Genomic DNA, 27,626 nt, shown 5'->3' with positions numbered 1-27,626 from the left:
GTTAGCTATCAGGAAGCACGTAAAACAAGAGAAGCAAAGCTGCCGTTTGCAAACGTAAGAAAGCTCGTCAAGCTTGCTGACCTGAGGCACAACAATCGCCGGCGCGCCGTCGATTTTGCGAGTAAGGATTTTTTGTCATTAGAATGCCAGACATTCTTGTAGCCCTTAGTTTTTGCCCATTCTTTCACTACTGCAAGTAGAGAGCGGCTATGCTTAGGCAGATTTTCGAGCACGTGTACTTTCGTGAAGCGACAAATAATGCCAGGTATTCTATCTGGGCTGGCTGGCAAGTGGTGAATTGCCGTCACGTCAGCATCGGTAAGCAGTGGTCGGCTACTTTTGTCAGCAAAAGCGCTCAGCTTATCCAAAAGATTTTCGTTTTCTTCTGGTACGTGGTACTCCATGAATCTCCAGATTTGCTTCGCTGCTGCGCCACACAAGGTTGTCAAGTTCACGCATGATTGACTCAGTTTTACTCTCAGCGGGTTTAAGTTTTTCTGCTTTGGCCCTGAGTTCCTCAATGTCCAGTTCATTTTTCTCGGTTCGGTTCAGCAACTTTGTCATTTGATCCGACATGTATTGAACAGGCAGCTTAATTCTGTGAACATTTTCTTTGAGTGGCATCAGAGCATCGAGCTTCTCATTCATTGCTAGAAGCATCGCCCACACATTTTGAAGGTTAGACTCATTTTCAGGCTAATCAAGTTGTTGGGAACGAGATTTCGCCCCCTTTGCACTTTCAACACTTACAATTTTTTCTATATGATTCGCCTTTCGATTTCAGAGTTGATTCGGATACGGCAGAACATTTACCCTTATGGTACTCAGATTCACACATACTACAAGAGACACTTACATTGGGATCGGCTATGAGCAGTTCACATTCAGTACACTCAACAGTGGGAGACATGGTAAGGCACTTGGCAGCAGCAGGGGCAACAGTAGCAGCGTGGAATTTACAGCGGGTTAACGAGAAAGAATGTTTCGCCAACCTGTAACGGTACAGTAGACGTGATCAAGCAGTGTTCCGCCCACGGCACTGCTGCCGCCAAAATGTCGTCTTCGGCCTTGCGCTGGGGTTTATATCCAGCGAAGGAAGAGCAGCATTCGTCAACATCGGCTCTGGGTCCCCTGCGGTGGCCATCGGCGACTTGCATCTAAAACGGACCATGCGTCGGCAGCCTCTCGGTGTGGAGGCGTTCTCGTAATCCCTTGGCACTGGGCTATCGGTGAGAGTAGATTCCCTCGATAGTACACGTGGCCGTAACGATACTGTAGACGTGATCAAGCAGTGTCCTCATAGCCCCTGCTGCCATGGTATCTCGTATCTTTCAATGAACAAGCAATGAAATATAATTAAGCCTGCCCTGTGCCTAGCTTTTCCACCGTAAGTGAGAGTGTGTGTCATTGCGTGTTTGCACGCGTTGTAAGAGTGGGAAGCAAGGTTGTTGGATGTGAAGTGAGAGCCAGGCTTCACAGCTGATGGTTGTGCCGATGGCTCCGACCCTTTCAGTCCTTTTATCGAGCTTTGGGAGTCTTTAAATGTGATAATCACGGAACACTAATTTTGGGCAAGATTTTGGCCAAAACCTGTGCAAGTTATGGCCTAGATAACGAGAGCTTCAGGCTGCCCTTACTGGCTGTATTGATGCTCATGCTAGCTTTGCTCGTACTACCCCAGATGGTGCGGCAGGTGGTGTGCTCGCCAGTATGATCGCCACACTTCAATCTGCCTTCGTGCTCCACAGTCTCTAGCTGGCCGGCGCCGATTTTCACGTTTACGCTCTGCTGAGCCACTTGAGGCCGCAGACAAATTTTCGTCTGGTTAGTTTCAAGTAAGGTACAAGATTTTATACCATCATTTATATTGACGCTTAAAATACATGGTGTTCTATGAATCCGGAGTTACGAAAACTAGAATACATGCTTGGTTGCATTGAGGTTTAATACATTCCACCTTTGCTCTGACTTCTGGCAACGACCTGATCATTTCAGTAATTTTTTATATATTGCTCTATCATTTGAACTGTTTGATGGATGGTGAAGCCCTCTCAGCTGCGGCGTTCACTTGCCAGTTGCCTTGATGACAAAAGTTAAGCCGCTGAGAGCGTCCGGGTTTTAAAAACGTTTAGAAAACTTCGAGCTCTTAAAATGATATTCTTTTTTTCTGCATTTGTTTGTGGACGCAGGTGTAAAGAATCAGATACACAGGGCCTGAAGTATGGAGGCTTACTTTTCCTTTTTTCCCCTCATCGATAGGGCTGAGTGATTTCCTGCCGGTACTGGAAGACGATTGGAGTCTACCTCCTTTGGAGTCTACCTCCTTGGAGTCTAGCTCCTTGGAGTCTACCTCCTTGTCCCTGTCAACGTGGAAGTCCCCGATGGCGTCACCATGCGAGGAGGACATGTGGGCAGCAGCAGCTTCAGCAGCAGCTGCAGAAGCGGGTACGTTGCTTGTCACTTTGCCCGTTCAACATTGACCATCGGTTGCTTTTTAATTTCTGTCTTTTTTAGGACATTGGTACCCTTTTTGTCCCACCTGCTTCAAGGGCTGGCAAACTGACAAAGGTGCACCATGTGTGCGACACCTTTGCATGCTGCATTACCAAACAATCGGACAAACCATTCAGCGTGTTTTTCTGTCCCGTAGATAGGCCTGCTAGTGTTATTTTTTTCCAGTAAGGCCTTGCTAGTTGGACCACTCTTAATTAGGAAATTCGATTGAATCTGACTGCGGCCGGATTCGCGCCAAACGCCCATGTAAGCCTATGGTGTCAGAGGCTTGTTAATTTCGATGCCCGAGGCTGGCATCGGTTAATTCAGACGGGCTCCGAAAGTGTACGATCTGCGGGGCTCTAATTCTAATTCTGTGGGCTTTAGGAGTGATCTGCTGGACAAACGACCGTCAAAATATTCGTTTTCGGGCCTGCACTGCATAAGACATTGTTACCCGTGCCCCTCTGATATGTGCATGATGGTGGGCGTGTTGACGATCTGTGTGCCTCCCAGCAATAGGCCGAAAGGGAGTCCGGTGGCGCAGTTTCAGTTCTGTATCTTTGCTGCCAGCTTGCGGCGACGATGGCTATCAGTCGCGCATATTAATAAGCCAGTCAAGCTCACCGTTTAGAATGACAGCAGTGTTGGTGATCTTTTTTCTTTTGTTTGTTTTTCGAAGACTTCTTTCCACTCCGGTGCCAGTGGCGCTTCCCTTGCGGCCACTCGTCGCGAGGTGTTTTCGTTCTTCCAGTGGACCGAGACTCCGCGCTTGACACGTGCGGTTTGCAGTTGGTGCACTGGAGCCCCCTCTCATGTGGTGCCACATGCAAAGGAGCTCCAGCGCTACCGCGTCGCACCCTGAAAGAAGCTGCAGACAGCCTTCCCATTATGAAGCAGTTCTGGTTCCGGCACTTCCTATAGCATGCATGAAGTAAAGCATTGGACTGAAGGGCGAATAATTGCAGCTGTCAAGCAGTTGTCGTATTAAAAGATGACCATTGCCGTAGTTTTCACCAGATAAATTTTATTTTCATGCGAACGACATTTGGATGCGATTTGACATTCTGATAATTTGAACGTTATTTTTCACTCCATGAAGTCCGAGGCTTTACGGTATATTCCCGATTATATAAGCCGACATTTTTCCGAACAGTGACCCTCCTAAGGTAGGGGGCAGAAATATTATTGGAGTCTACCTGTACACGGACGCACTAAGTTGACACATGTGCGAGGTCAAAAGTAGTGTCGACCGAGCCGTGGATGTCTTGCCCGGTGCTTGCATAATTACGTAATAAATATAAATTTTAGAGGCCATGCGAAATTGAGTTTGCTCAAAAAACAGGAATTTGTGAAAATTCGTAGTTTAAAGTAAAAATTCCGAGGGCACTTAAGTCGGCTTACGTGGAGGAATGCGAAAGCTTGTGTTCTGTGGACAGGAAAGGTTTTTTAGGAAAGGACAGGGTGCAGTAGCTCTCACATCTCTACATATCAGTGGACACCTCAAACGTAGCTTAAAGCATGCAACTGAAGGTGCATATGTCATTGGCCCGAACCCCTGTTGCAAGCTAGCCTCCAAGTTGACTAAAACGTGTAAGCTATATGGAAAGGGAAATGTTCTGACGCCACCTGGTGCGAAGAAGAGTTGCTCAAAATTTTGATGCTAATGTAGTCGGCAAAACTGTGACCATATTTATGTCAGCCAGTGATGCAATAGCTGGGATTTCATCTACGTTTTCATGTATTGGGGGTGGGTGGGGGCTTCGTGTGACATTAGATTTACATCGCCACATACGTGACTTGCTATGATGTCACACTCATATGTCATTACTATAATACTTATTAGTTTTCGTGTTACCTAAATACATTAACATTATTTAGGTGTGTGTAATTAGCATTAATTATGTGATGTCATCATCTTCATCAGTTGACTCGCCGGCTCGTGACGTCAAATGGCGCCATTTCTTGCAGACGCTTTTTTGCTGACGTGACCCTGAAAGTGAGCCATTTAACGCTTTCGCTATAATAACTGCGCAAAGCCAGCAGTCGGAGTCAGATGGAGATAATAGGCAATAAAATGGCACATTCGTGTGGGGCCAGCTGACTATTGGCAAGCAGAACAACCAGTGGTTCGGTAAGTTCGATTGTTGTCATTGGAGGTTTCCCGAAGTGCACGGCGAAGCGGCCGTGTCAGTATTCCCAATCCTGCCTTGCGCACACCTGAATGCATGCTGGTGGTCTGGCGCAGCAGGGAATGCAAATTGTGCGCGTAAAAGCGTTTTTTTAATAAACCCGGGAAATAAATTAGGGGTGCGCAAATTACGCGAGTAAATACAGCAAACCATGTGACCAGTCACATGCACGCGGAGGCGTTTTCTTGCGTTTTTGTATGCCTTTGTGCCATTTGTACATTTTACTTCGCCGAGGTGACAGTCACTAGCTGTGTCGCGTGGCTTACTTCTACCCGACGGACACCAAGATGCCACCTCAACCTCTGCAACATTATAGCGTGGCTTTGTATTGCCACAGCGACAAGCATTCCTCTATGCCGAGTTGGAAAACAATGCCTCTGCAGGGTAGAAGTTTGATGTGTCAGAAATGTGCATGAGGGAATGGAGGAAACAAAGAAGCAAGATCTCTGCATGTGCTACGACACGTCGTTCCTTAAGCGGATTGAATTTCGGATGATACCCTGCTGTTGAGGATGTGGTTCGAAATTGAGTTCACGACGGAGTGTTAGTGCTTACTGCGACGACATTGAAGTGAATTCACACACTGCCACGGCGGAGATGTGCATCCCACAGGCCGAGTTTTAAGGTGTCAAGAAATAGGTGACAGGTTTCATGGAACGAATTGGCCTGGGCCTGAGGCGACGCACCACCGTATGCCGAAAGTTGCTTGAAGCATACGAAAAGAAACGGCACACGTTTCTGTGCTACGTGAGTGACGTGAGGGCAAAACATTTGTTCCTCCTTCGTGAAATCGGGAATGCCGACCAGACCCAGTTCTGATTTGCATAAAGCCGGAAAGCTGGGCTAGTTGCATGCCCAGTAAGAGGACAGTGTCCGGGGAAGGGGGTTACATGTTCGCCTACTGACCACAGGTAACATGCACAACTGTTTTATGGTCATGTCGTGCTGCACTGCAGATGGGCACAGTAAATTCAAGATGATTCTTTGCGTTTCTTTGGAGGGGCACAGGACCCCTCCAAACGTGAATTCGATGGTGTTGAAGGAGCAGGCGATGATTGATGCCAGATGATAGAGACAAAGAAAATATTTCTACAGGATGCACAAGAGAAAACTGCGTTACAAGTTGAGGCACAGTCACACAAACTAACTGTAACTTAAAAGATCTCACACAGAGAAACTCGACAAGACGTTACTCATCGACACGAGGTTAAAGTCTAGGTCTGTAGAATTACGTGTCACTCCACGAAGCGTCTACCTCAACTAGACAGGACTGCTCTCCAATAATTTCACATGCATTTTGAAAGCTTTCGCAAACAAGGAAATTAGGGCGGCCATATTTCGAGGCCCGCCCTGAGCTTCTGTAACCAATGAAGGTAGCCACAGCCCCTGAAGGTTGGGCCCAACTTCAAGTCCAGGGCTTGGCTAAATAGAAGAATAAACACATAACAAAAACATTCTGAAAACCCTCTGCCCATGGGAGTTCTCGTCCTTATCACTGGCTGCCGCACCCACGTGTCGCCTCTCGAAGCTAATTGGCGGGACTGCTAACCCACTGGCTCGTCGCAGGAATTTCAGATGGCGGAGGCCCGCGACGCATCGGCGCCCTAGGGAATGCCAGCAAAAAGACGCCCATCGCGGAATGTGAGGCGGTTCGAATATTTGCACAGACGCGCAGCATTGGGATCTGCTGCCGTAGGAATGCTGCCTAAGACCAAGCGGCGCCACGTGCTCATTGTGTGCGTCTCGCATGCTTTCTTGGTGCGCTTAACAAAGCCAGGAGCCTTCGGCCATCACAGCAGTGCTGTCAAGCAGACAGTGGCTCCTGCGTCTTTGCCACTGCTTGCGGGGGACACGCGAGTGGGGGGCGCTCGGAGCTTCACTGAGGGCTCTGCCAGTAGGCCGGAGGCCCGCAGTGACCGCAAGCTAAAGGAATAAAAAGTATGCCTCGATGAAGCGCGGCTTTACAGGCACAACAAGACACTGCCCTTTCTTCTGTTCAAGAGGAAAATGATGCCGGCCAACGAAAATTCCGCCTAAAGTTTTCACGCCGGTTGATGGAGTTTTTTTTTAAATGACGAAACTGTCCTCGAATGGTTTCGCCTTGTGTGGTGCTGGCATCCGGTTGCAATGCTAATCACCCATCAAACGTGTGAAAAAAGTGGTAGCGGACGCTCAATGTGACCTGGTCATCATTCTCTGACCGCATCGGTGCGTCCAACAGGAAAACACTAAGACACCGACAGGGCGGCTGAAGCGTGTTTCTTTGAGCGAAGCGGCACAGTGGGTCACCTGTGCCTGCTGTGGACTGCCAGTCGACATTGTCTGCGCAGCGTTTTTCACATGCGGAATCTCTGCACCGCTTCTGACAGCCAGCACCAATCATTCGCAGGAAAGGCGATGGCCACGACTGTGTCCTCACCAGCAGTGACAAGTCGTAAGAGATGTCTCGTGACCATATAAACCTTTCCTTGCGTGACTCTGTGTTCTGAATAAACTTATTGGCGAGCTAAGGTTGCAGGGTGAGGCAATGTCAACCTATATTCGGAGTCACTTTTTTAAAAGCGAAAGCTTTACTGGCTTAGTAAAGCCAAGGCCATTGGCGCCACAATTGGACCTTCAAATAGAGGAGCGGTGGAAGTGTGGCAGCCACGTGACATATCCCACATCACTCGCCGCAGCTGCACGCGCGTGCCGTGCCTTCACTGACCGCCGCATTGGCAGCTGTGGCAACATGACTAACCCACTTGACTCGACGATTGCTGGAAAGAAAAGCCGGCGCCGCTCTCGCGCCGTTCGCATTGCAGTTCTCGCTATGCACGGAGTGAGTCAGCTGGAGCAGTCTACGTTGTCGGGACGATTTCGTTAAACCCTGCTTAGCTGAGCTAAACTGCAATCATTTTTTGCCCAGGGGGAGTCACAAGTTGGGGTAGACTTATAATCGGCAGTATATGGTACTGCGGCCTATATTAGCAGGAAAAATAAAACTGGAAATTGTTTAGCTTTTGAGCCTTTTTCATGTGTCACCTGCCTCATAATAATTCTTGTTTCTATTGCGAGCTTTCTTATCCATTGACAAGACTGAGGTATGAATATATACGACATTTCAGGCATTTCTACAAAGTCATACGTACAAATGTGTACCACCTTTTTTCTGCAAAACCGTTGGTCGAAATTGCTTGAAAGTGATATTCGATTTCTAGTCATTCTGAGTACAAATTTAACATTTGTATGCATGTGAGACGTGCATCTAACTTGGGCCTTATAAGGGGTTTATTCATTCATTCACGTCTGTATGTTTATTCACTTGTTCGATGTGTACAAGCCACATGTGCTTCCCCTGTGGCAGCGCCCTTTTTGGCAAGTGGGAGGTCAGTGGAGCAGCTTCGCTTAATCTATTGTCTTTGGAAACACAGCTAAAGGAAGGAGACCAATGAGGCCCTGCGACATTTCTGGTCGCAGCAGCGGTGCGAGGCGCAAGTAGAGTGCCTAAGCAAACAAAATACTACACACAGAGAAAGCGTAGGTTGTCGCCGCAGTCGGACTCATCACTATCGGCTGTGCTCGCCAAACGTGAGCCCTGTGGCATCTTCTGACAGCATGCAGCCTCAATTATACCGGCATCACTCAAGGGCTCCAATGTCTCCGCACTGCTGTCCACGTAACTCGAGGTACCAACAAAAACCACGACGGTGGCACCCGAAACACCGTGCTGCAATTCACTATAAATAAGCGTCAGGACGTGACATCAAGGAGATGCGGAGGCACTGGCGTCAGCAGTGACTTTTGTTGTGTTGGCAACAGGTGGGGCCGTCCGCATTAGGTTTGCCGCGCTTGCGTGTTTTGGGGCAAAATTCACGGCGTGCAGATAAGTTGTGGCTCTGTTCGTTGAGCCGTAATGCACAAGAAAGGAAGCGGAATACGTTTCTACAAGTTGTAGCAGTCAGACAGGCGCGAAAGCGACGGGCAGGGGCCAAGGAGCAGGGTAAGTTCGGCGACTGATTGGCTTTGCGGCTACCATTGCATTTCTGCGTTGGAATCTAATCATTTGGTTCGTGTCTCTGAGTCCACATTGTTGCTCCTCTGTTGGATGGCAAACAGCGCATGAATCAAGCAACGCTTGCAACTTTTTCTCATTCTATTGGGCTCTCAGCATAAGTTCATGCACAATAGTCCGTGTGCTTGTAATCGTAAGTTGAACGCAAGGGGCTACTTTCAGATGCTGATCACTCGGGCAGCGTCCCGAGCATCACTTCACGTGCAAAATAAGGCAAAAAGCTGCTTCCAGACGCCTTCAACGTTCACAGCGTTTGAAGCAGCACCGGACTCAGGGCTGTGGCAGGCACGACGTGCGGTTTTTCTGTTTTCATTTTCACGACCTTCAACAAGTGCGTCGTTTCAACACTGGTCCTACGAAGCTAAGATCTCGGTAAATTCATGCAATGTGATTTCCCAAATTTTTGAATTTTTCCACTGTAGGTCGATCAGAACCTGGCAAACACAGCAAATACTGCACCAAAATCCACTCTGATCAAGCGGAATGCGCACATATGAGTGTATATTCTAAAATGAGAAGCAAAGCTTTTTGTTTATAGCTTGGCAGAGTGAGTGTAAACTCTGTTTGGAACTGGAGGTAAACGGCTGTGCATTCACTTGTGCAGCTCTCTGATCGCATTTGTCTTATTCAAAGCAGCTATATGACTTAAGTGTTCATTGATTGCCGCGGCCTCCGGAGTGAAGCGGCACGGCGAAAATAGGAAGCACATCACAATGTTCGTTATGTAAACAAGTTGCTTCGCGTCGTGCATCAAGTCGTCCCATATCTTGCACTAGCAATTGGATGTGCTGTATCGGCCCAGAGGTTGAGAATGTGGACAATTAGTTGGTGGTGGTGGTTGATGCTAAGGGATATTCTGGGGAGGGGGATACTGGCCCCGACTTATGTTGGCCTCGTGGGCATCACTCTTGGGGGCCAGGGGAAGGGGATTGGGATGTGGGGGAGGGGAGGGGGATTGGGGTGGTGGCACGGGACAAGGACAGCACTTCACACTTCACAGGACACCGGAGACAACACCCGAGGCACCGGGCACGCAGCAAGCAGCCGACTCGCTGGGGAGGGGAAGATGAACGGCGCGCGCTGGGAGTGGCGCGCGTCGTCGGGGGCTTGCCGGGGGCAAGGAGCCGTCACCCCGGAGCAGCCGGAGAGCCGACCGGGGCAGGCGAAGGCTGCAAGGTAGCCGAGGCTGCCTGCAGAGAGCCACCGAAGGGTGGCCGGTAGGGGACCAGGGACCAGGCTGGCGACCAGGGACCGGCGGTGATGTTCGAAATCACGCCGGGAGCTGCGTCAGGACAGCAGCAGGGGTAGGAGACGCTGGGAACCGCCATGAAGACGGCGCGTCGGGGCCCCTCACGCACCAGTGCGCGCGGGGAGGGCGGAGGGCAGCAGGGAAGCCGCGCTCCGTCCGGGGCAGCACAGCAGGAGTCAGGGAGGCGAACAAGCCGCCGCCGTCATCAGGTGCGCCGGCTGCTGGGGGGTTCACAGGAAACATGGGCCGCCGCCGCTGCAGCTGACGACGACGGCCCGAAGAGGCTCTCCCGGCGGGCGAGGGTTACCCGGCCGCCGAAGCGGCCGCCGGGCGGGTAGGCCTACAAGGAGTAGGGCGACGGGGCCCTACGCGGGCGACGAGCCGGCGGAAAGGCCTAGTGGCTCCTTGGGATGGGCGCCGGACGGCGCTGGCCGCGCTCGGAGCTCCTTGCGATCGTCCAAGGGGCGGGCAGGAGGGTGCGCCGGGCGCGGCGGAGGCGAGGCGTAGTCGTCAAAAATAACGAGCACGTCTCGAGAGGAGAGGTAGGACACATCCGCACTCCTCGAAGGTCCAGACGGGAAGGGATTAGTTTCTCCCCATAAGTCGAACTTTCGCCCGCCGTCCCTTGTCTCTAAATAGGAGCGGAGCATCAACAAAAATGTTTCTAACACAAGCGACGCGCACGGTTTGTAATATTGTAACAGTTGTTACACTGAAAAGGAACTGCAGCTGCTGAACGAGGGCACCAGAGAAAACGGACCTACACTTCAGCGTCGTCTACTTCTAGAGGCTGCGATCTCTTTCTTCTTCTACTTCCAATCCTCGTGTCACTGCCCCCTCTTCAGGAGCATCGCCCCGATGCGGTGTTACCGTCAGACCGAATAGCGGGGAGAAAAAGTGTTCAAGAGGTACACCACGAGTCTGACATCACGGAATATGACTACATGCAGCCGGAAAGTCACTCGGGGGGTCGCTCGTAGTACGGCTTCATTCGCACCACATGCACAACGTCGCTGCGCTTGCCGTTGTGCGATGAACGAGCTGGCGAGGCTGGTGCAACTTCGTACGTTACGTCGCTGAGGCGGCGGACAACAAGGTAAGGGACGAAGTAGCGGCGCAGTAACTTTTCGGACAGCCCGCGACGACGAACGGGCGTCCAAACCCACACATAGTCGCCTGGGTGGTAGGTAACGTAACGGCGTCCAAGGTTGTAGCGGTCAGCATCGATCTGCTGCTGACGGTGAATGCGGCGTCTGGCCAGTTGCCGTGCTTCTTCCGCGCGCTGAACATAGGTGGCGACGTCGACAACAAGTTCACTCTCACTGTCAGGGGGGTCCACGGGTAGCATAGCATCGAGGGGGGTGGTAACCTGTCGACCGAAGACTAATTCGAACGGAGTGAACTGCGTCATCTCTTGCTGCGCGGTATTATACACGAATGTTGCGTATGGGAGAATTTCGTCCCATGTCTTGTGCTCGATATCAATATACATGGAAAGCATGTCGGTAAAGGTCCTGTTGAGGCGTTCTACCAAGCCATTTGTCTGCGGGTGGTAGGCTGTTGTACGTCTATGGCTGGTGTGCGTGAGCTTGAGTACAGCCTGAGTGAAGCGGGCCGTAAATGCAGCTCCACGGTCAGAAATGATAGCTGTAGGAGCGCCATGACGCAGGACGATGTTGTGGACGAAGAAGTCGGCGACTTCAGCAGCAGTACCGTTTGCAAGTGACGTGGTCTCAGCGTATCGGGTCAAATAATCTGTCGCGACCGCAATCCACCGGTTGCCTCTGGTCGACTTCGGAAAAGGGCCGAGGAGGTCTATGCCAATTTGCTGAAAAAAGGGGTCTTTGGTGGTGCTATGGGCTGCAGAAAGCCGGCTGGCTTCAGAGGAGGAGATTTGCGCCGTTGGCAATCCCGGCATGTTGTTACGTATCTACGCACGGATGGGAGTAAATTGGGCCAGTAATACTTAAGCCGAATCTTTGCCAGTGTGCGACTAACCCCCAAGTGGCCGGCGGAGGGTTCATCATGACAAGCGCTTAAGATTTCGGAGCGTAACTGGGATGGCACAACAAGCAGAACCGTCTCTTTGTTGCTGTCAAAGTTGCGCTTGTAGAGGACTTCACGCCGCAGAATGAAGGTCTGTAGTCCACGGCGAAACTTACGAGGTACAGAGAATTCAAACCCTCCAGATTCTTAACGAGTGGCGCCAACTCAGAATCTGCTCTTTGAAGCTGCGCCATACGGGAGATGCTAATGGCACAAAGAACAGGGCAATCTTCGGGGATGTCTTGCGTAGCCGGTTCCACGGGCGCTCGTGATAAACAGTCCGCGTCCTGGTGCTGCCGACCCGATTTATAGACGACCGTAACGTCGTACTCCTGCAAACGGAGGCTCCATCTGGCCAACCGGCCAGAAGGGTCTTGAATGCTGGCCAGCCAGCATAGCGAGTGATGATCGCTGACAACACGAAACGGTCGGCCGTAGATGTAAGGTCGAAACTTACTCAGAGCCCAGATGACGGCAAGGCACTCTTTTTCGGTCGTCGAATAGTTCCGTTCCGATCGAGAAAGTGTGCGGCTCGCGTAGGCGATTACTCGCTCTGCGCCGTCCTGCCACTGTACGAGGATCGCTCCGAGGCCGACATTGCTGGCGTCAGTGTGGACATCAGTCTCTGCATTCTCGTCAAAATGAGCTAGTATTGGTGGACTTTGAAGGCGGCAGCGGAGTTCCTCGAAGGCTGCGTCTTGGGCACTTCCCCATACGAAGGGTGTGTCATCTCGAGTCAAAACAGTCAATGGCTCAGCTAGGCGAGAAAAATCTTTAACATAGCGGCGGTAATACGAACAGAGGTCCAAAAAACGTCGGAGGGCCTTCTTGTCGTGGGAAACTGGAGACGGCGGAAGTCTTGTCGGGGTCTGGAAGAACACCTTGTGCGCTGACATGTCCTAAGAAACGGAGCTCCTCGAAGGCGAAATGGCATTTCTCTGGCTTGATCGTTAGTTGTGCAGACTGAAGAGCTTGAAGGACAATGCGCAATCGCTGCAAGTGTTGTTCGAAGTTAGACAAAAAGATGACCACGTCGTCCAGGTACACAAGGCACGTCTGCCACTTCAAACCAGCTAAAACAGTGTCCATCATGCGTTGAAATGTGGCCGGAGCGGAGCAAAATTCAAACGGGAGCACCTTAAATTCGTACAGACCGTCGGGTGTCACGAAAGCCGTTTTCTCGCGGTCTCGCTCGTCCACCTCGATCTGCCAATATCCGCTTTTCAGATCTAAGGAAGAGAAGAACCTGGCGTTCCGGAGTCGGTCAAGGGCATCATCGATCCTCGGGAGTGGGTATACGTCCTTTTTGGTAACATTATTCAGTTTCCTGTAATCAACACAGAATCGCAACGTGTTGTCTTTCTTTTTCACCAGGACCACCGGCGACGCCCACGGACTTGTTGACGGCTGTATAACGTCGTCTGCAAGCATTTCATCGACTTGCGTTCTAATAGCTTCGCGCTCTTTAGGCGAAACGCGGTATGGGCGCTGACAAACTGGTGGCGTGGCCGAATCGGTGACAATGCGATGCTTGGCTACCGGCGTACGTCCGACCTTGGAGCTCGCCGCGAAGCAATCTTTAAAATCAAGTAGCAGCGACGACAGAAGGTTCTTCTGATGAGGTGACAACTCCGGGTTGATTTTAACCTTCTGAAGTGCGTTACTTGGTGCGGCATCGTCGTGAAGATTCACCTGTACGGGGCACAGATTCGGCAACCTATCCACGTCGTCGAGGAAGGCGATGGCCGTTCCCTTGGCGAGGGGCTGAATTTCGTTCGTGAAATTCGTCAGAAAAACTGTCGCACAGCCGTCATTCAGTTCAACAAGACCGCGCGCGATAGCCACACCCTTCTCGAGCAACAGCGAAGGGTGACTGTCCGCAATACCTTCGTAGTCGTGAAACGAGTCGTTCCTCACTAACACCAGCACACTGGACCGTGGTGGCAACATTACGTCGTCTTCGACTATACGCAGAGCGTTGACTCCTGGGCCTTCTGTGTTACTGTGCGCCACGGCTTGCTTCGTTGAAAATGTGACTCGTGCCTCGTGTAGATCGATCCCAGCACCGTTTGCCTGTAGAAAGTCGAGGCCCAGGATCAAATCTCCCGAACACTCGCTCAACACGACGAATTCACCCACGTAGACGAAACCGCGGATGCCGACTCGGGCTGTGCACCTTCCGGCCGGGCTAATGAGGTGACCTCCAGCCGTGCGAATGCTAGGGCCCAACCATGGTGTCAAAACTTTGCTCAACTCCTGGGCAAGGGTGTGGCTCATCACGGAATAGTCAGCCCCAGTATCAAGTAAAGCGATGGTGTCAGTTCCGTCAATCGTCACACGCAAATCGGAAGTAGCGCGTCGGATGCTGTCGCTACCCTGCCCCGGTGAGGAATCAGGGTATCGGTATATCGGCGGCGGAGGATCTTCAGTTTTCCCGACAGCGCGGCCTTGCCTCCGGAGACCGCTGGAATTAGTTTTCCCGGCGTGGACTGGGAGAACGCCGCTCAGGGTAGCCGGCGTCTCGGCGAGGGCTTGGAGAACGGTAACGCAGCGGAGATGACGACCTAGGATCGTAGCGACCGTATGTCCCAGGCCTCTGACGGGCCGACAGATGAGCTTCAATTTCGAATGGTCGTTCGCCATTCCGGGGGCAAGGGTCGTCGGGCGCGAAACCACGCAGACCCACTCGGCGGTACGGGCAGGCCCTGTAAAGATGTCCCGCCTCACCACAGTGGTAGCAAAGGGGCCGCCGGTCCGGTGCACGCCACACTTCACACTTCCGTGGCCGCTGATACGCTGGTCGAGCAGGCACACGGGAAAGACCAGACTGCTGCGCTGCGTGAGGCGCGGTATTCACGTCGTAGCCTGGCGTTGGGGCCCGGCAGAGGACAGATGCATAGGTTGGTCTGACTCAGTCTGTCTTGGGATCTCAGGCAGTTGTTGCTGCTGTGCTGCTAGGCGCACCTCGTCCCGGACGACTTCAGACAGCGATGTAACAGACGGCGCGCTGGGAGGCAGCTGGAGGGCTTGTAATTCTTCCCTGACGATCGACCTGATTAGGTCCCGTAAAACGGCCACATCACTCCCTAGCGGCATCGAAGAAACAGCGGGCCCAAGCGTGCTTACATCCCGATTGTATTGCCGGGCTCGTTGCAGGAGCGTCGTCTCCATGGTAGTCGCTTCCGTGAGGAATTCGGCAACAGTACGCGGTGGACTGCGCACAAGACCGGCGAACTGTCCCTGCTTGACCCCGCGCATGAGGTGGCGAAGCTTCGTCTCCTCCGCCATGGATGGGTCAGCACGCTTGAAGAGGCGCGTCATGTCCTCTACATACATGCGGACGCTTTCGTTAGTCCGCTGGTTACGGGAGCGAAGCGCAGCTTCAGCTTTCTCCCGGCGGTCTGCGTTGGGGAATGCAGCTATGAGATTTTGGCGAAATGTCTCCCAGGTGGACAGGTTGCTCTCGTGGTTCTCGTACCATGTCCTAGCGGAGTCCTCGAGCGCAAAATACACATTATGGAGCTTACGGTCGTCGCTCCAACCGTTGTAGCGGGCGATCCGCTCGAAGGTGTCCAGCCAGTCTTCCGCATCTTCGTACACGTCGCCGTGAAAAGATGGCGGTGTTCGCGGCGTGTGGTAGAGGATGGGCGCCGGGAACCTACTGTCTGTGGCCATTTCCGGTGGGACCGTCGGTCGAGGCTGCGTCTTCCTCGTCGGGTTGGCAAGAGGCCCGAACTCAGGTGTCTCACCGCGGAGGCGCCGGCTTGGGCGCTGATGGACCGGTGTGAGTGCCGTCTTTATCTCGTAGGCGTACGCAGGTCGGGAAGCGTACCCCGCACTGCTCCACCAGATGTGTAACAGTTGTTACACTGAAAAGGAACTGCAGCGGCTGAACGAGGGCACCAGAGAAAACGGACCTACACTTCAGCGTCGTCCACTTCTAGAGGCTGCGATCTCTTTCTTCTTCTACTTCCAATCCTCGTGTCAATATTAGCATATGCAAGTTGGCTTCGAAGGCAGCGTCACTTGGCACAGTGTAGGAATCTGCATTTTTGCGTACACCCGCGACGCTTGTCTATAGAAGTACTGTGTTGTGTACACCACATGACCAGCGACCGCAGCACAATGAAAACCTGGAACGGCTTGCGCCGAAGCATTGATGGTGCAAGCGAGTGTTGCAGCGAAAACCTGCTTCAGCATGGGCCAGAGCACGGGCTGCACCAGCCTTGTGCGCTCGGCTTTTTTTCCCCATTGTTTTAGGTCTCTAGTGAATTTGCAGCGCGTTGTACTTGCAATGGGTCAACTTCTTTCTACAAGGAGCAGTGTCAGCCAGGGGCTTCTACTACGAATTAATCGAAGCAATGCCGGTTCGAATTATCGGGAGTTTTCCCACATTGAAATACACAGGGCTGTGCCGGGACCCGGGTGTCAGTTCGAATTAACAGAGTTAGAAGTAATGTGCTTCTACTGTAGTCAGTTTGCCTGTGATGATTGAGTGGTACTCGTTTATAAATAACGACAGATTGAGCGAGTTAGTTTTGCATAGTTGCCATATGAATATGTGTAAGGTGCGCACTTTTTTTCTGGATTTGAGGGCGAATTTTCGGGGTGTGTCCTATTCAGTCGTCACTCGCAGAGCTAGTGGTGTGCTCTTGTGGATGCTCATCCCACTAGAAGTCTCTCAGCATGTCTGCTGTCAACGCGCAGCCGTTGTTCCGCGCTTCCATCACTTAGCAGAGCAGCTCTTCTTCCAGTTCGGGAAACTTGCACGGCTGGCCTCGGAAAGCGCGCTTTTTGCAGCTTGTGTTCCTCAATGAATCTTTTTGGTTGCAGCATCGTCGGGCGCAGTGCTGGGCCATGTCGAATTTCCTGCCGGCCGCACGCTTGTCGTGTTCGACAGCAAATTCCCTGCGGTGTAGTTATTAGTGCTTGCCCATCGTGCTAAAACAGTTATGCTCGGTGGCGGCATGCGAAAGCCATATCTATGGTGAACTAACACGCAACCACAACTTCCGTTCCTTTGACAACCACAAAAGGCCGGATCTGGTGATACTGATGCCGATATGGATAGCGGGAGCTTGCTTCGGCTGAAAAAGTTGATGACGCGGCCTCAGGTGCTATCCGTGGGCGGCACCTGGAAGCTCCTGTGCGTATGCATCGCCTCCGCGATAAAGCGAACCATTCCTCGCAGCCGGAGCTGATTGCGGAGGCCACAGCGCATGCATTTCGAAGGCTATTCCCACGTAGGTTGTGGAAAGTTTGAGTGCGGCCCTCACATGGACCTTTTTAATATTTCCTCCTGGAAAACAAGGTGCTGCCCATACACGGGTGCGGCCTTTACAGGTGTTTATACAGGGTCACAGGACAGAGAAGAAAAGGCCACAAAATGCCCTATGTGTAATTCTGTCCTGTGTCCATAGCCCGGTTTTATTAGTTTGTTTATAAAGTTCTTCCCTCAGTGAGGAGGGCATGCTGCATTTTCTCTTGGTCTTTCTGCTGTGCTTAATGTGTTCCCATTTCTCCCTCGGGCAGACGAGTCATCGGACGACACACTGGTGGCCAACGGCAGTGAAGCATCGCAGAGCCATCACTCAGTCAGTGTGGAATCCGTTTCGAGCAGCTCTGCAACTATGAGTCCCGAGAAGGCCCCTGAGGATCGAAGCCTGTCTGATGGACCTGCTGAGCCTGACCTGCCGGTGAGAGGCTACAAAGCAATTGCCAAGCACTCGTTCACTATAATGGCCGACTTGGTGGCCCAGTGGTGATGGTGCTGGGCTGCTGACTTGAAAGAAGCAGGTTCGATCCCGGCCGTTGCAGATGCATTTCAATGGAGGCGAGAATGCTAGAGGCCCGTGTACTGTTGATGTCGGTGCACATTAAGCAACCGTAGGTGATCGGAATTGTGCGGAGCCGTTGACAATGGCATCTCTCATAGCCTGAGTCGCTCTGGGACATTGAACACCATAAAACAATGTTCGCTTTAATGAGGTACAATTGTAGGATATCACAGAGAAAAAATATAATTGCAACAGTGCACCATGCTCCACGGTGTTCCTGTATTACTCGGCTAAACAACCTCATTATCTGTAAATAAATACAGCCTTTTAATGCCTCACGCTTTCATATATGTCACACGCATGAAAAATCTAGCACAGATTGCGTCTTGCGATGAGCATTTTACTTGTGTAACAAGGAAACTTCAAGAATAGACTGTTTCCTTGTGGCTGAATAGGCAATCTAGGAAGAGTGGTGCAGCATTACGTGGAAAAACTGTGGCTGCAGGGTGCGGAGAAAGTGCTGTGCACCCACTGACTGCTTTTGTGGATCCGCACAGGAAGCCCTGGTGCGTCGGCTGGAGGACAGGATCATTGATCGGACCCGCCACCTGGACGACCACCTACGACACATGCACACTGATCTGAGCCTCATGCAACGCACGTTCATGGTGGGTGCCCCCTGCCTCTTCAACCCTGGCCGTGCCTGCCAGATTGAATGTGGAGGGGTCTGTCTCGGTCCATGCTTGTGCGAAACGAGCGGCTACATATCATATCTTCACACTTTTTTACTTAGCAGTGAGGAACTTGCCATATTCTTGAATTTCGGTCGACAGTGGACCGCCAGCGCCTTTCGTGATGAGGACTAGCGAGTACGCAAGATTTGTGTTTGCGATTTCGGCGATTGCGGAGAGCGAATTCGCAAATTTTAGCGCCTGCAAATAGCTGTCGAGCGTAGTTTTTGCTACAGTGCCCTCAAAGCGACGACTGCCTACATCGCAGGACGCGAGTACAATAACGGGGAAGTGCCGATATATGTGGCCCGGTCTGCATAGCATGTGCAGAAGGCAGCCGGCAGCAGCCGTCGGCTTCGACTGTGGACTACAAATCTGGTTGTTTTCATTAATTCAAGAAATGTCTGAACGTACTCTTATCCAAAGTGATCTAAAATTAAATTTTGGTGACGTAAGAGAAAGCAGATACAATTAGCGGGAAGCTCTAGTATCCTACACGAAGCGTTTCCCAAGCAGGCGATATAGCATCATCGACGCTTATTGCAGTGTTATCATGGTGTGCAAATGAGTAAAAGTGCAATTTGTGAGCAAGAGTACGTAATATTCAAGATAATGATAGCCCACCTGGCGTTTTATGCCACGCAAACGAGCAGTACTGTTTGCGCACAGCCATGTAAACTACCTCAGCGCGGGGCTGCAGTTGTCGTAATCGTCGCACTGCTTGGGCACAATGCGCACGCACAGCATAATGCTAAATGCTGTACGTTTATTTTCAAGCACTCATTTAGACGGCGGCGACTATTCATCGGTGTGGGCAGTGAAAGCATTCGAGTCGCGTAGGGTTTTGCAAGCGGCTTGGTTCCTGCAAAAGGGTTCTCGAAGGAAATGTATGTTCGACTTACAAACGCGTACATGCAGTGGGGAAGTAGTCGCACTCGGCACTTTTCTCGGCTCCTTTCGTGCCTCAAGGTTACTGTAGTGCCGCCTTTTCGTATTTTGAATATATTTATCGAGCCGATTAATAGCGGACAAGTAGATAAACAAAACGCCGCGGCTTTCACGGTGCATATCGGCGAAGGCATGCACGGCACGTGCCGCTTTTCACATACGGGAGCACTTGACTGCTCAAGAAAGACCACACTCATAACATACGAACAGCATGTTTCTAAGCGTAAATAAGAAAGCAGGGGTCCATCGATTTCTGTTTTTTCAACAATCAGAAAACGGGCGCCACGAGCAAGTCCGCTTTCCCAAGGATCACTCAGCTCGAAGTTGAAGGCTTCCCAGAAGAGAACACGGAAAATGCAGTTTATTGTTTGATGATGTCAGGAAGGCGCGAAAACAACAAGGACCAACGAGGCACACGAACACAACAGGACAGGCGCCAAAAAGCTTTGTACCAACTATCCAAAGGACTTCTTGAGCATTTTCTTTCGCTAGGCTAAAATAAAAAAAAACTTTTCTAGCGACCGCTGTCTACGGTGTGCATGCAAGCACCTCAACAGCTCGTAGCAGACGACTCCTGGCGTGTATGCGCTCGTGACGTCAGCGATCAGATGTTGCAGACCAGCAAGCAGTTCGCAGAAGAAACGAAAAAATTCGTTTTAAAGATATTTACCACACAGAATCAACTGAAAATTCGGGGATTGTAATTTAACCTGTTGGGAATTAATGGCGATAAGCAGGGTATGCTTGAAAATAGGCTGTCATGGCCCCTTTAAAGGGTCCCTGAAAAGGGTTTTTGAGGTTGCCTAAAATATGCTTGCATTACCGTATTTACTCGCATAATAGACACTTTTAGTAAAGCGTACGCAGACATACGCAAAGGCATAGCGAATGCTATAAAAATTGCGTCCTCCGTACAGCGCATGCGCTAAACGCTATTCCAAATCGAGGTTTAACGTATGTGTGCGTTACGGACGCTGTTTTTCGAATTTAGCGTGCGTGCTCTTCCTTATGCTAGGAAAAATGGCGTTGTCAAGAAGGCGGCGCCCACGTCACCCGCTTCGGAGAGCATAACGAATGCGGGATAAACTTGCCCAATTTTCGAATATATAACGATTCCGTAGTTCTTTACCTTAACAAGACACTGCCGACAGTGGATTGCGTTGATTTGGATTTTTACTCCAAAGTAGCCTTGCCAAATGTAGTTGTTTCGGCAGTAGGCAAAAGGGCCCGAAAGAACTCAACATGACGTTGTCAAGAAACTTGCTTGGTTCAGTTACCTAAAAGAATTTGGGCCCTGGCTCGACTTAACTGGCCATGTAACTGGCTATCTACGTGACACAACTTGGACAGCCTTGGCTAAATGCGGGAAATGTGTCACAAAATATTTTCACCTTTTAACACCAGATGGCGCCACTGCTGCCTGCGTTCCCGTTGCATTCAGGTTGGCACACAATAAACTAAAAGTGCTATGCGATTTCCAGACTTCTTACAATAGCTATCACGGTCCTAGACGAAAGTTGAGTAAGGCTTACCTATAATAAACACACACATTACATAGGCATCACGTGAACTGCGCGTTGCCCTTTTATTTTTCTCATTCAATAATTACTCTATTCAGAGTCTGAATCGTCACTGTCACTGCTGCATGATTCATTGTCGGAAATGGCAGTGTCGTCGCTGGGCATGTTCGCAGTCCCACAGAAAGTCATCTTCTGTTCCATCCAGCATGTTGGATGTGCCGGTCTTCTTAAAGCCCTTGGCCACTACCTTGTCAGGGATGTCACTCCATGCTTTGACAATCCATGAGCAAAGCAGCTCCACGGACGGTCTTCTGATTTTGCTGCTTGACGTCAAATCATGTTGGCGCATCGCCATCCACTCTGCTTAGAGTCTTCGAACATTTTCCTTGAACGGTTTGTTCAGGAACATGTCGAGAGGCTGTAGCAGCGACTTCAGACCTCCCGGGATCACTGCAATGTCCGTGCATAGCTCTTTAAGCTTACCACGTGCGCTATCCACAAGATGGCCTCTGAAGCTGTCCAAAACAAGAAGCGAGGGAAGCAGAAGCGTTGCTGGCCTTCGTCCCCAAACAGTTGTTATCCAGTCGAGCAGCAGTTGTGCAGTCATCCACCCTTTCATATAAGTGCGGATATGGGCTCTGTGGGGACCGTTTCCCTTCGGAACAGTCTTCCATTTAAATATACCATATAAACGCGCATAAGGGCCGTAGTTTTTTCATAATCGAAGGCTAATTTTCGGATTTTCGGGGTGCGGCACATTAATGCGATGTTCGAAAAAAAAATTTATAGCAAAAACACACATATCGGGTGATGAGCGGCATTAATTCTACGTTCAGTCGTCACTCGCGGAATCTTCAGACTCAGAGCTGGTGCTGTGCTCGGGTGCCTGCTGATCCCACAACAAGTCACGCAGCATGTCCGTTCTCGATGTGTAGCCGTTGTTCCACGCTTCCGTCACATAGCAGAACAGCTCTTCTTCCTTGATGTTGGTAATTCATTGCAACACTGCAAGCATAGTGTGGGAAGAACGAAGACGAGACGGCACAAGCGCTAAGCCGTCTTGTCTTTTTCCCTCCCGCGCTATGCTTCCTGTGTCTTCTTCCATTTTGGAAGACTTGCGCGGCTTGCCTCGGAAAGCGCGGTTTTTGCAGTTGTGTTCCTCAATGCATCCTTTTGGTTGCACCATTGTCGGATGAACTTCTCGGCCACGTCGAACTTCCTGACCACCACACGCTAGCTGTGTTCGACAGCAAATTCCCTGTGGTGTAGCTATTAAAGTGCTTGCCCATCCTGCTAAAACAGTTATGCTCGGTGGCGGCATGCGAAAGCCACAACTACCTATCCAACTACGGTGAACTAACACGCTACCACAACCCCTGTACCTTTGACGGCTGCGAAAAGCTGGAGCTGGCGATACTAATGCCGATAGCGGGAGCTCGCGGCGGAGGAAAAAGTTGACGATGTTGATGAGCCTCGGCCTCGCGCGTCATTTGTGGGTGGCAGCTAGAAGCTCCTGTGCACGTGCACGGTCGGGCTCAAGGAGCGGCGGCGGCGGCGTGCGCGCGCTCCTCTCCAGACTGGCTCGGTGTGTGCGTGGCCTCTGCGATCAAGTGCACCCTTGCTCATAGCCGGAGCTGATCGTGGAGGCCACAGCGTGTACATTTCGAAGGCTATTGCCTCATGGATCGTGCAAAGTTTGGGTACAGCCCTTACACGTGTTTATACGGTAGCATATGTTGGCAGCTTCTGCCCAATGGCCATCACAGCAAGCATGACAGTGCATCACTGGTTTTCTGCACCAGATGTCTTCACGAGAACACTCCAAGCGCCCTTCTCATTGACCGTTGTTTCAGAACATGTCGCAGGTCAACGGAGCTCGATCGGCGTTCCATATTAGTGAGAAGAGGTAGCCAATCTTTTCGCGGATTTTGGTGACTAAACGACGAAAGTCGATGTCCTTGTTTTCGTACGCGGATAGGAGCTGGTGGCACAGGGACGTTCGCCACTTCAGTGAAAGTCCATTTCGACGCATGAAGCGAGTCGTCCAACTGTAGCTAGCGCGGAAGTCTTTTGCGGCGTTTCCCAGCTTCCTGGCAGTTGTGTTTACCTTTGTATCATTTCTAATAATACTGCACAACCATCTTTGCGTAGGTCCCTCGTGTATTCAATGACCGCCTCCTCAACGTGACAGACTGGCCCGTTTTGGGTCTGCGGAAAGCCCAGCGAGTCCTGTTAGTAGTCATTAGCTTCTCAGGATGCATTTTACAATAGCATATTCGGATTTCGTCAAAGCCGAAATGCCTGCCGCAGCACAGTTGCCATGCTCCAGCTCATAATCAACAGCCTTGAGCTTGGACGCGGCCATGAAACTCGTGATCTCCCCATGGTGAAATGCCACTGATACTCCCACAAGACCATAACACACACCGCTGACTTGCAAATGGCGAACACTTGTTTTTATCAAGAATCATGGGAACTCGTCGCAATGCGTTTGCTGCGGGATGACTTCAGGTCACCCAACAGGCGGCTGCCGCTGTAACAGTGCGGGACATCAAAAATGGCGGCTGACAGAGCAACTCTAATGACGCATTCAACAGATGGCAAGCATGATGATCAGCAGCTATACTTGGCACACGACAAATCGCAGTGGCAAGATCGGGGTACGATCTTTCATGATCTTGATCACGAGATCATGAACATGATCATGAGAGATGCTTCATCCATGCCGCGATGGGCCAAAGTCGACACAGCCATACAATGATTCATTTCAATCTTAAGCGCATTGGTTCAAATTTGTATTATGATGTTGCAATCACTGCCATGCGTCGGCGCGCGTCTTCACTCAATGTTGCGCATACTGCTTGCTGGGTTGTTCCAGACTCCTTAAGGGGGAATACGAGCCTGAACAATCAACTTTTGAACTACTGCCCCAAACCCGATAAAGTTTACAGGGATGTTGTACCTGCTTCCCGTTGCACTATTTAAAATATCAGCTTCCTAGCTCAAAATGAAAAAAAGTTATAACTGTCATATTGAGTAATCAGGTATGTCAACTTCGGAAAACCATCAGTTGAAAAATAAGTGAGATATACTAATATTTTAAGGTTAGATATCTTCTAGATGGTTTATAGTGCAGGATAAGGCAATTCGCACGTTTCAGCAAAGAAACCAAGAACTACGTGTCAGTCAAGAAAATTTCAGTCAAGAAACCACTTCAAAGCAGCTTTTGGAGATGCAGTTTGGAAATAATAGTTTTCCTAACAGTTTTGTTTTCCGAAAAAGTGCAAACTGTGAAAAATGAGTTCAAAGATTGAAGAACATGCGATTTATTTTGGGATAAAAAAAGTTATGAAGAACATGCGATTTATTTTGGGATAAAAAAAGTTAATCAAGGTGCCCTCCTCCATAGGTCGGGCCCTCCTCTTCAACACGACACTGCTCTGTGGCAAATGGTTCAAGCCTTGTTTTCTGCTCGTCAAATACTTTGATGGGTTGCTCGCTGGATGTGCTTCATCGTCTGGACTACATGTTCTAGTTCCAGCTTGTGAAACGCTCGTCTTGATGACATTTGCACCCTCATTAAATTCTAGTACAGCGAAGGCTGCTGTAATCTCCACGGTTCATAGCGATGCGAATTCGGTCTTCAGCTGATGGACCATCACCGGAGGTCGGGGGTTCGCTTCAGACGCCGTTGGCAGGCTTAAGCCTGGAGAATGCACAAGCATACGCTCACTTGCTGGCGGTTGCCCAGTAGTGTGTAGGCATCGCTCTTTCGTGATGCGTTCTCGCTTCCCGAAGCTTCTCCGTGTTGAAGCCTTCGCTGCGAGCATCTTCCGGTCACACCACCGGCCACCCGCTGTTCGCATTAAACTCACACAAGGCAGAAAATGTGACAGATAGCAAGCGTCGAACACGACCAGAGCGGGAGTGAATTCGAATGGCGCAAAAACAGCGTTGGGTGGTTGCGTGGTATATTTCCGCCAATATGAGGTCCTATTTCGGTTTGCCAGCCACTCTGCAGTTGCTGCGGCCCGAAATATGCCATATGCTTTTCTTTTTTAGTTTTTCGTTAGCAGCCTTGCTCATTCTTGATGGAAGGTCTTCCGTGACTAAAAAGCACGAAAAACAATCTTTTCAACATGGGCATTCACTTCTCGTTCGGTTTTTTGCCCGCACTGCGGCCGCTTCTTGAGAAGAGCATTCATAGACTCCTTCAACGGCCTACCACCGCCTCATGAAGAATTAATTTTCTTCGGCTCAGATAACAACAAAAATTTGTGAGAATATTCTTCATTAAACAAGCAATCTAAAACAACTCAAACTTAAAAACCGCATATTTTTCCGAAAATCAATATTTTAGCCCCGCATCCACACTTAAGCCTTTATTCACCAAGTGTGCCGACTATTTTATGACTTTCGTTCCCGCTTCTTCGCCGTTTTACCTTTACCTTCAAATCCTAGCTGTGGCTGTTCGTGCGCGCTTCCTTTGTTTGTTTTATTTACAACACGAGCACTACGAGGAGAAGGTGTGTGGCTCCCCGCCTTTCGTGTTCGCCTCGTGTACCTCCTGACTGCAGAAACTGAGTCTTCCACGGGAACCTTGGCCTTAAGAACTAGCGCTCTAAAACGGAAATCCATAACGGGCTGCAGATACTGGAATTGTTAGCCTGGAGTACTGTTCGGGGCCCCACCCTCGTCCTCAGACCATGCACCTTGCCCTCCTTCGTCCTCACCTCATCATGTCTTCCCTATCTCGAACTCACCTCATGTCTTCCCACCTTCGCCCTCACTTCGTCTTGTCTCCCTCACCCTCACGAATTTCCATGCGCCAATCCTTCCTCACCTCAGCAACTCAGATCCTCATGAGCTGAGGGTGAGGACGCCTTCATAATGGCTCGCGGTCGTGAGAATTCCCACCTCTGGCTACAGGGGTATTTTTACATATATGTTAATGCAGTTACATCAAACCGTGGCATCAGCACTGCTTGAGCTAATGCCTTGCTCTTCAGGAAAATGGTGCCGCTTGTTTAGGCCGTATGCACTTGTCTTACTCTAAACAATTATCTGAGGAGCTCTTTTTCAGTTGTCATGTGTGCATTAATGCTTAAATATGACCCTTTGAAAGAGTTTGATGCTGCACAGTACCTTCAGTAATCATATTGTCTTTCTGTTCATACTTTTTGCAGGGGGAAATGCAGACCATGTTGCAGGAAGTTTTCGATGAGGTTCTTGAGCTGCGAACCGTCATCGATGAGATGCGGGAACCCATCTAGCTTGCATCACACCTTGTATATAGCCAGATGAATCTGTAATAATTTTGTGTTTTCATAAAATTTTGTGTTTTGGTGAATCTTTAGTATATATGTACTTATTCTTTTGTAGGCTATTTTAATTGAAAGTAGCCTGTTTTTATATTTTCGTCTGGTAAGGGAACAGCGCAAGGGACAAGGCACAAGCAAAGAAACATTGAAAGACACACGGGTGCTGACTGTATGGATTTTTGTTTCGAAGTACAGAGAAGATGTAGCCGAGGGAAAATGTGGCGGTATGTCGATAAGAGGGTTGCTCGGTCACCGGAATTGGAGAATAGTCACGTCTTGAGTAAAAAATGTTTTTGTGAAAGAAGTGGCGCTGAAAGGCAATGAAGGGGGGCGGGAGGGGGGGGTAGTGTCCTGCTGTGCAAATAACACACTAATAGAAAGTGAAGTGACAGGTGTTAAATGGAGGCTAAAACCTATAAAAACGAAAAGCTGCGAGGTGTAGAGGGCCTTGCAAGTTTCCTTTTTTATAGATTTTAGCCGCTTTTGAACACTTCTTACTTCACCTTCCATTAGTGTTTAACCGTTGTTGGCGCGAGGGCCCTCCACTCTTCACTCCCTTCCCCTTTTATCACCTTTCACCACCACGTCTTTCACAAATACGGGTTTTACTCAGATGTGACTTCTCAGATGTGACTATTCTCAAAAGTGCGTAAGGACTTCATTTCTTGATTTCTGTTCGGGATTTTACGAATACAGTCTCTGCCCGATGGACTTTTTCTCTGGTTTGCCAGTGGAAATTGAAATGAGGTTGGTATCAATTTCTTCGGGATGAGCAAAGCTGCGCGGTGATGCTATTGTTACTGGCTGTTACATTACACCTATAATTGTGTTCCTAGATTTCCATCCAACAAATTTTATGCGTTTAATTCATGGATTTTTTCCCCAATGTATATGTCCCGAGGAAAGTCTAAAAGCAGCATCACTGCGCAAAGTGCATCTTGGGTGATGCAGTTCTATAAATATTCTTAATTCATAAATTTTTTTTCCTAACTGCCTGGGACAAAGAGCCCAATTAAAAACAGGGAACTCCTTGCATCATACTCTAGTTCAGCTATTCAAAATTAAAAAAGTTGTTTCAAGGCTCTTAACTTTCTTTGTACATTGCGAACTTGTAACATTTTTTTAAAGTCTTCTACTCAGCTCTGATTTCTTTGTTTCAACCAAATTGAGAATCGTTCAGGTTGAAAATAGGATGTTTTTTTATGCAAACTCTCAAACGCATGCAAATGACTCAAAACAGCTGCGTGGCAACTCTGCGACAGTTTCCTTGGGGGATTTCACCACCTGTACTAATG

General features: G+C 50.0%; 1 protein-coding gene across 1 annotated transcript in view; it reads left to right on the top strand.

Annotated features, from left to right (window-relative positions):
• Positions 1–26,360, top strand: part of LOC144132307 (uncharacterized) — a 327,162-nt gene extending 300,802 nt beyond the window's left edge. Inside the window, exons 5-8 of the mRNA XM_077664625.1 lie at positions 2,260–2,445; positions 17,567–17,730; positions 18,369–18,479; positions 26,197–26,360. Coding sequence (XP_077520751.1) covers positions 2,260–2,445; positions 17,567–17,730; positions 18,369–18,479; positions 26,197–26,283 — 548 coding nt within the window. The 3' untranslated portion in view covers positions 26,284–26,360. The remainder of the gene's footprint in view (positions 1–2,259; positions 2,446–17,566; positions 17,731–18,368; positions 18,480–26,196) is intronic.
• The last annotated feature ends 1,266 nt before the right edge of the window (positions 26,361–27,626 follow it).

This window comes from Amblyomma americanum, chromosome 1 (genome assembly GCF_052857255.1).
Source record: "Amblyomma americanum isolate KBUSLIRL-KWMA chromosome 1, ASM5285725v1, whole genome shotgun sequence".
Taxonomy (NCBI): Eukaryota; Metazoa; Arthropoda; class Arachnida; order Ixodida; family Ixodidae; genus Amblyomma; species Amblyomma americanum.
The sequence above is the reverse complement of the archived record's forward strand: the minus strand, read 5'-3'. Positions and strand labels throughout refer to the sequence as shown.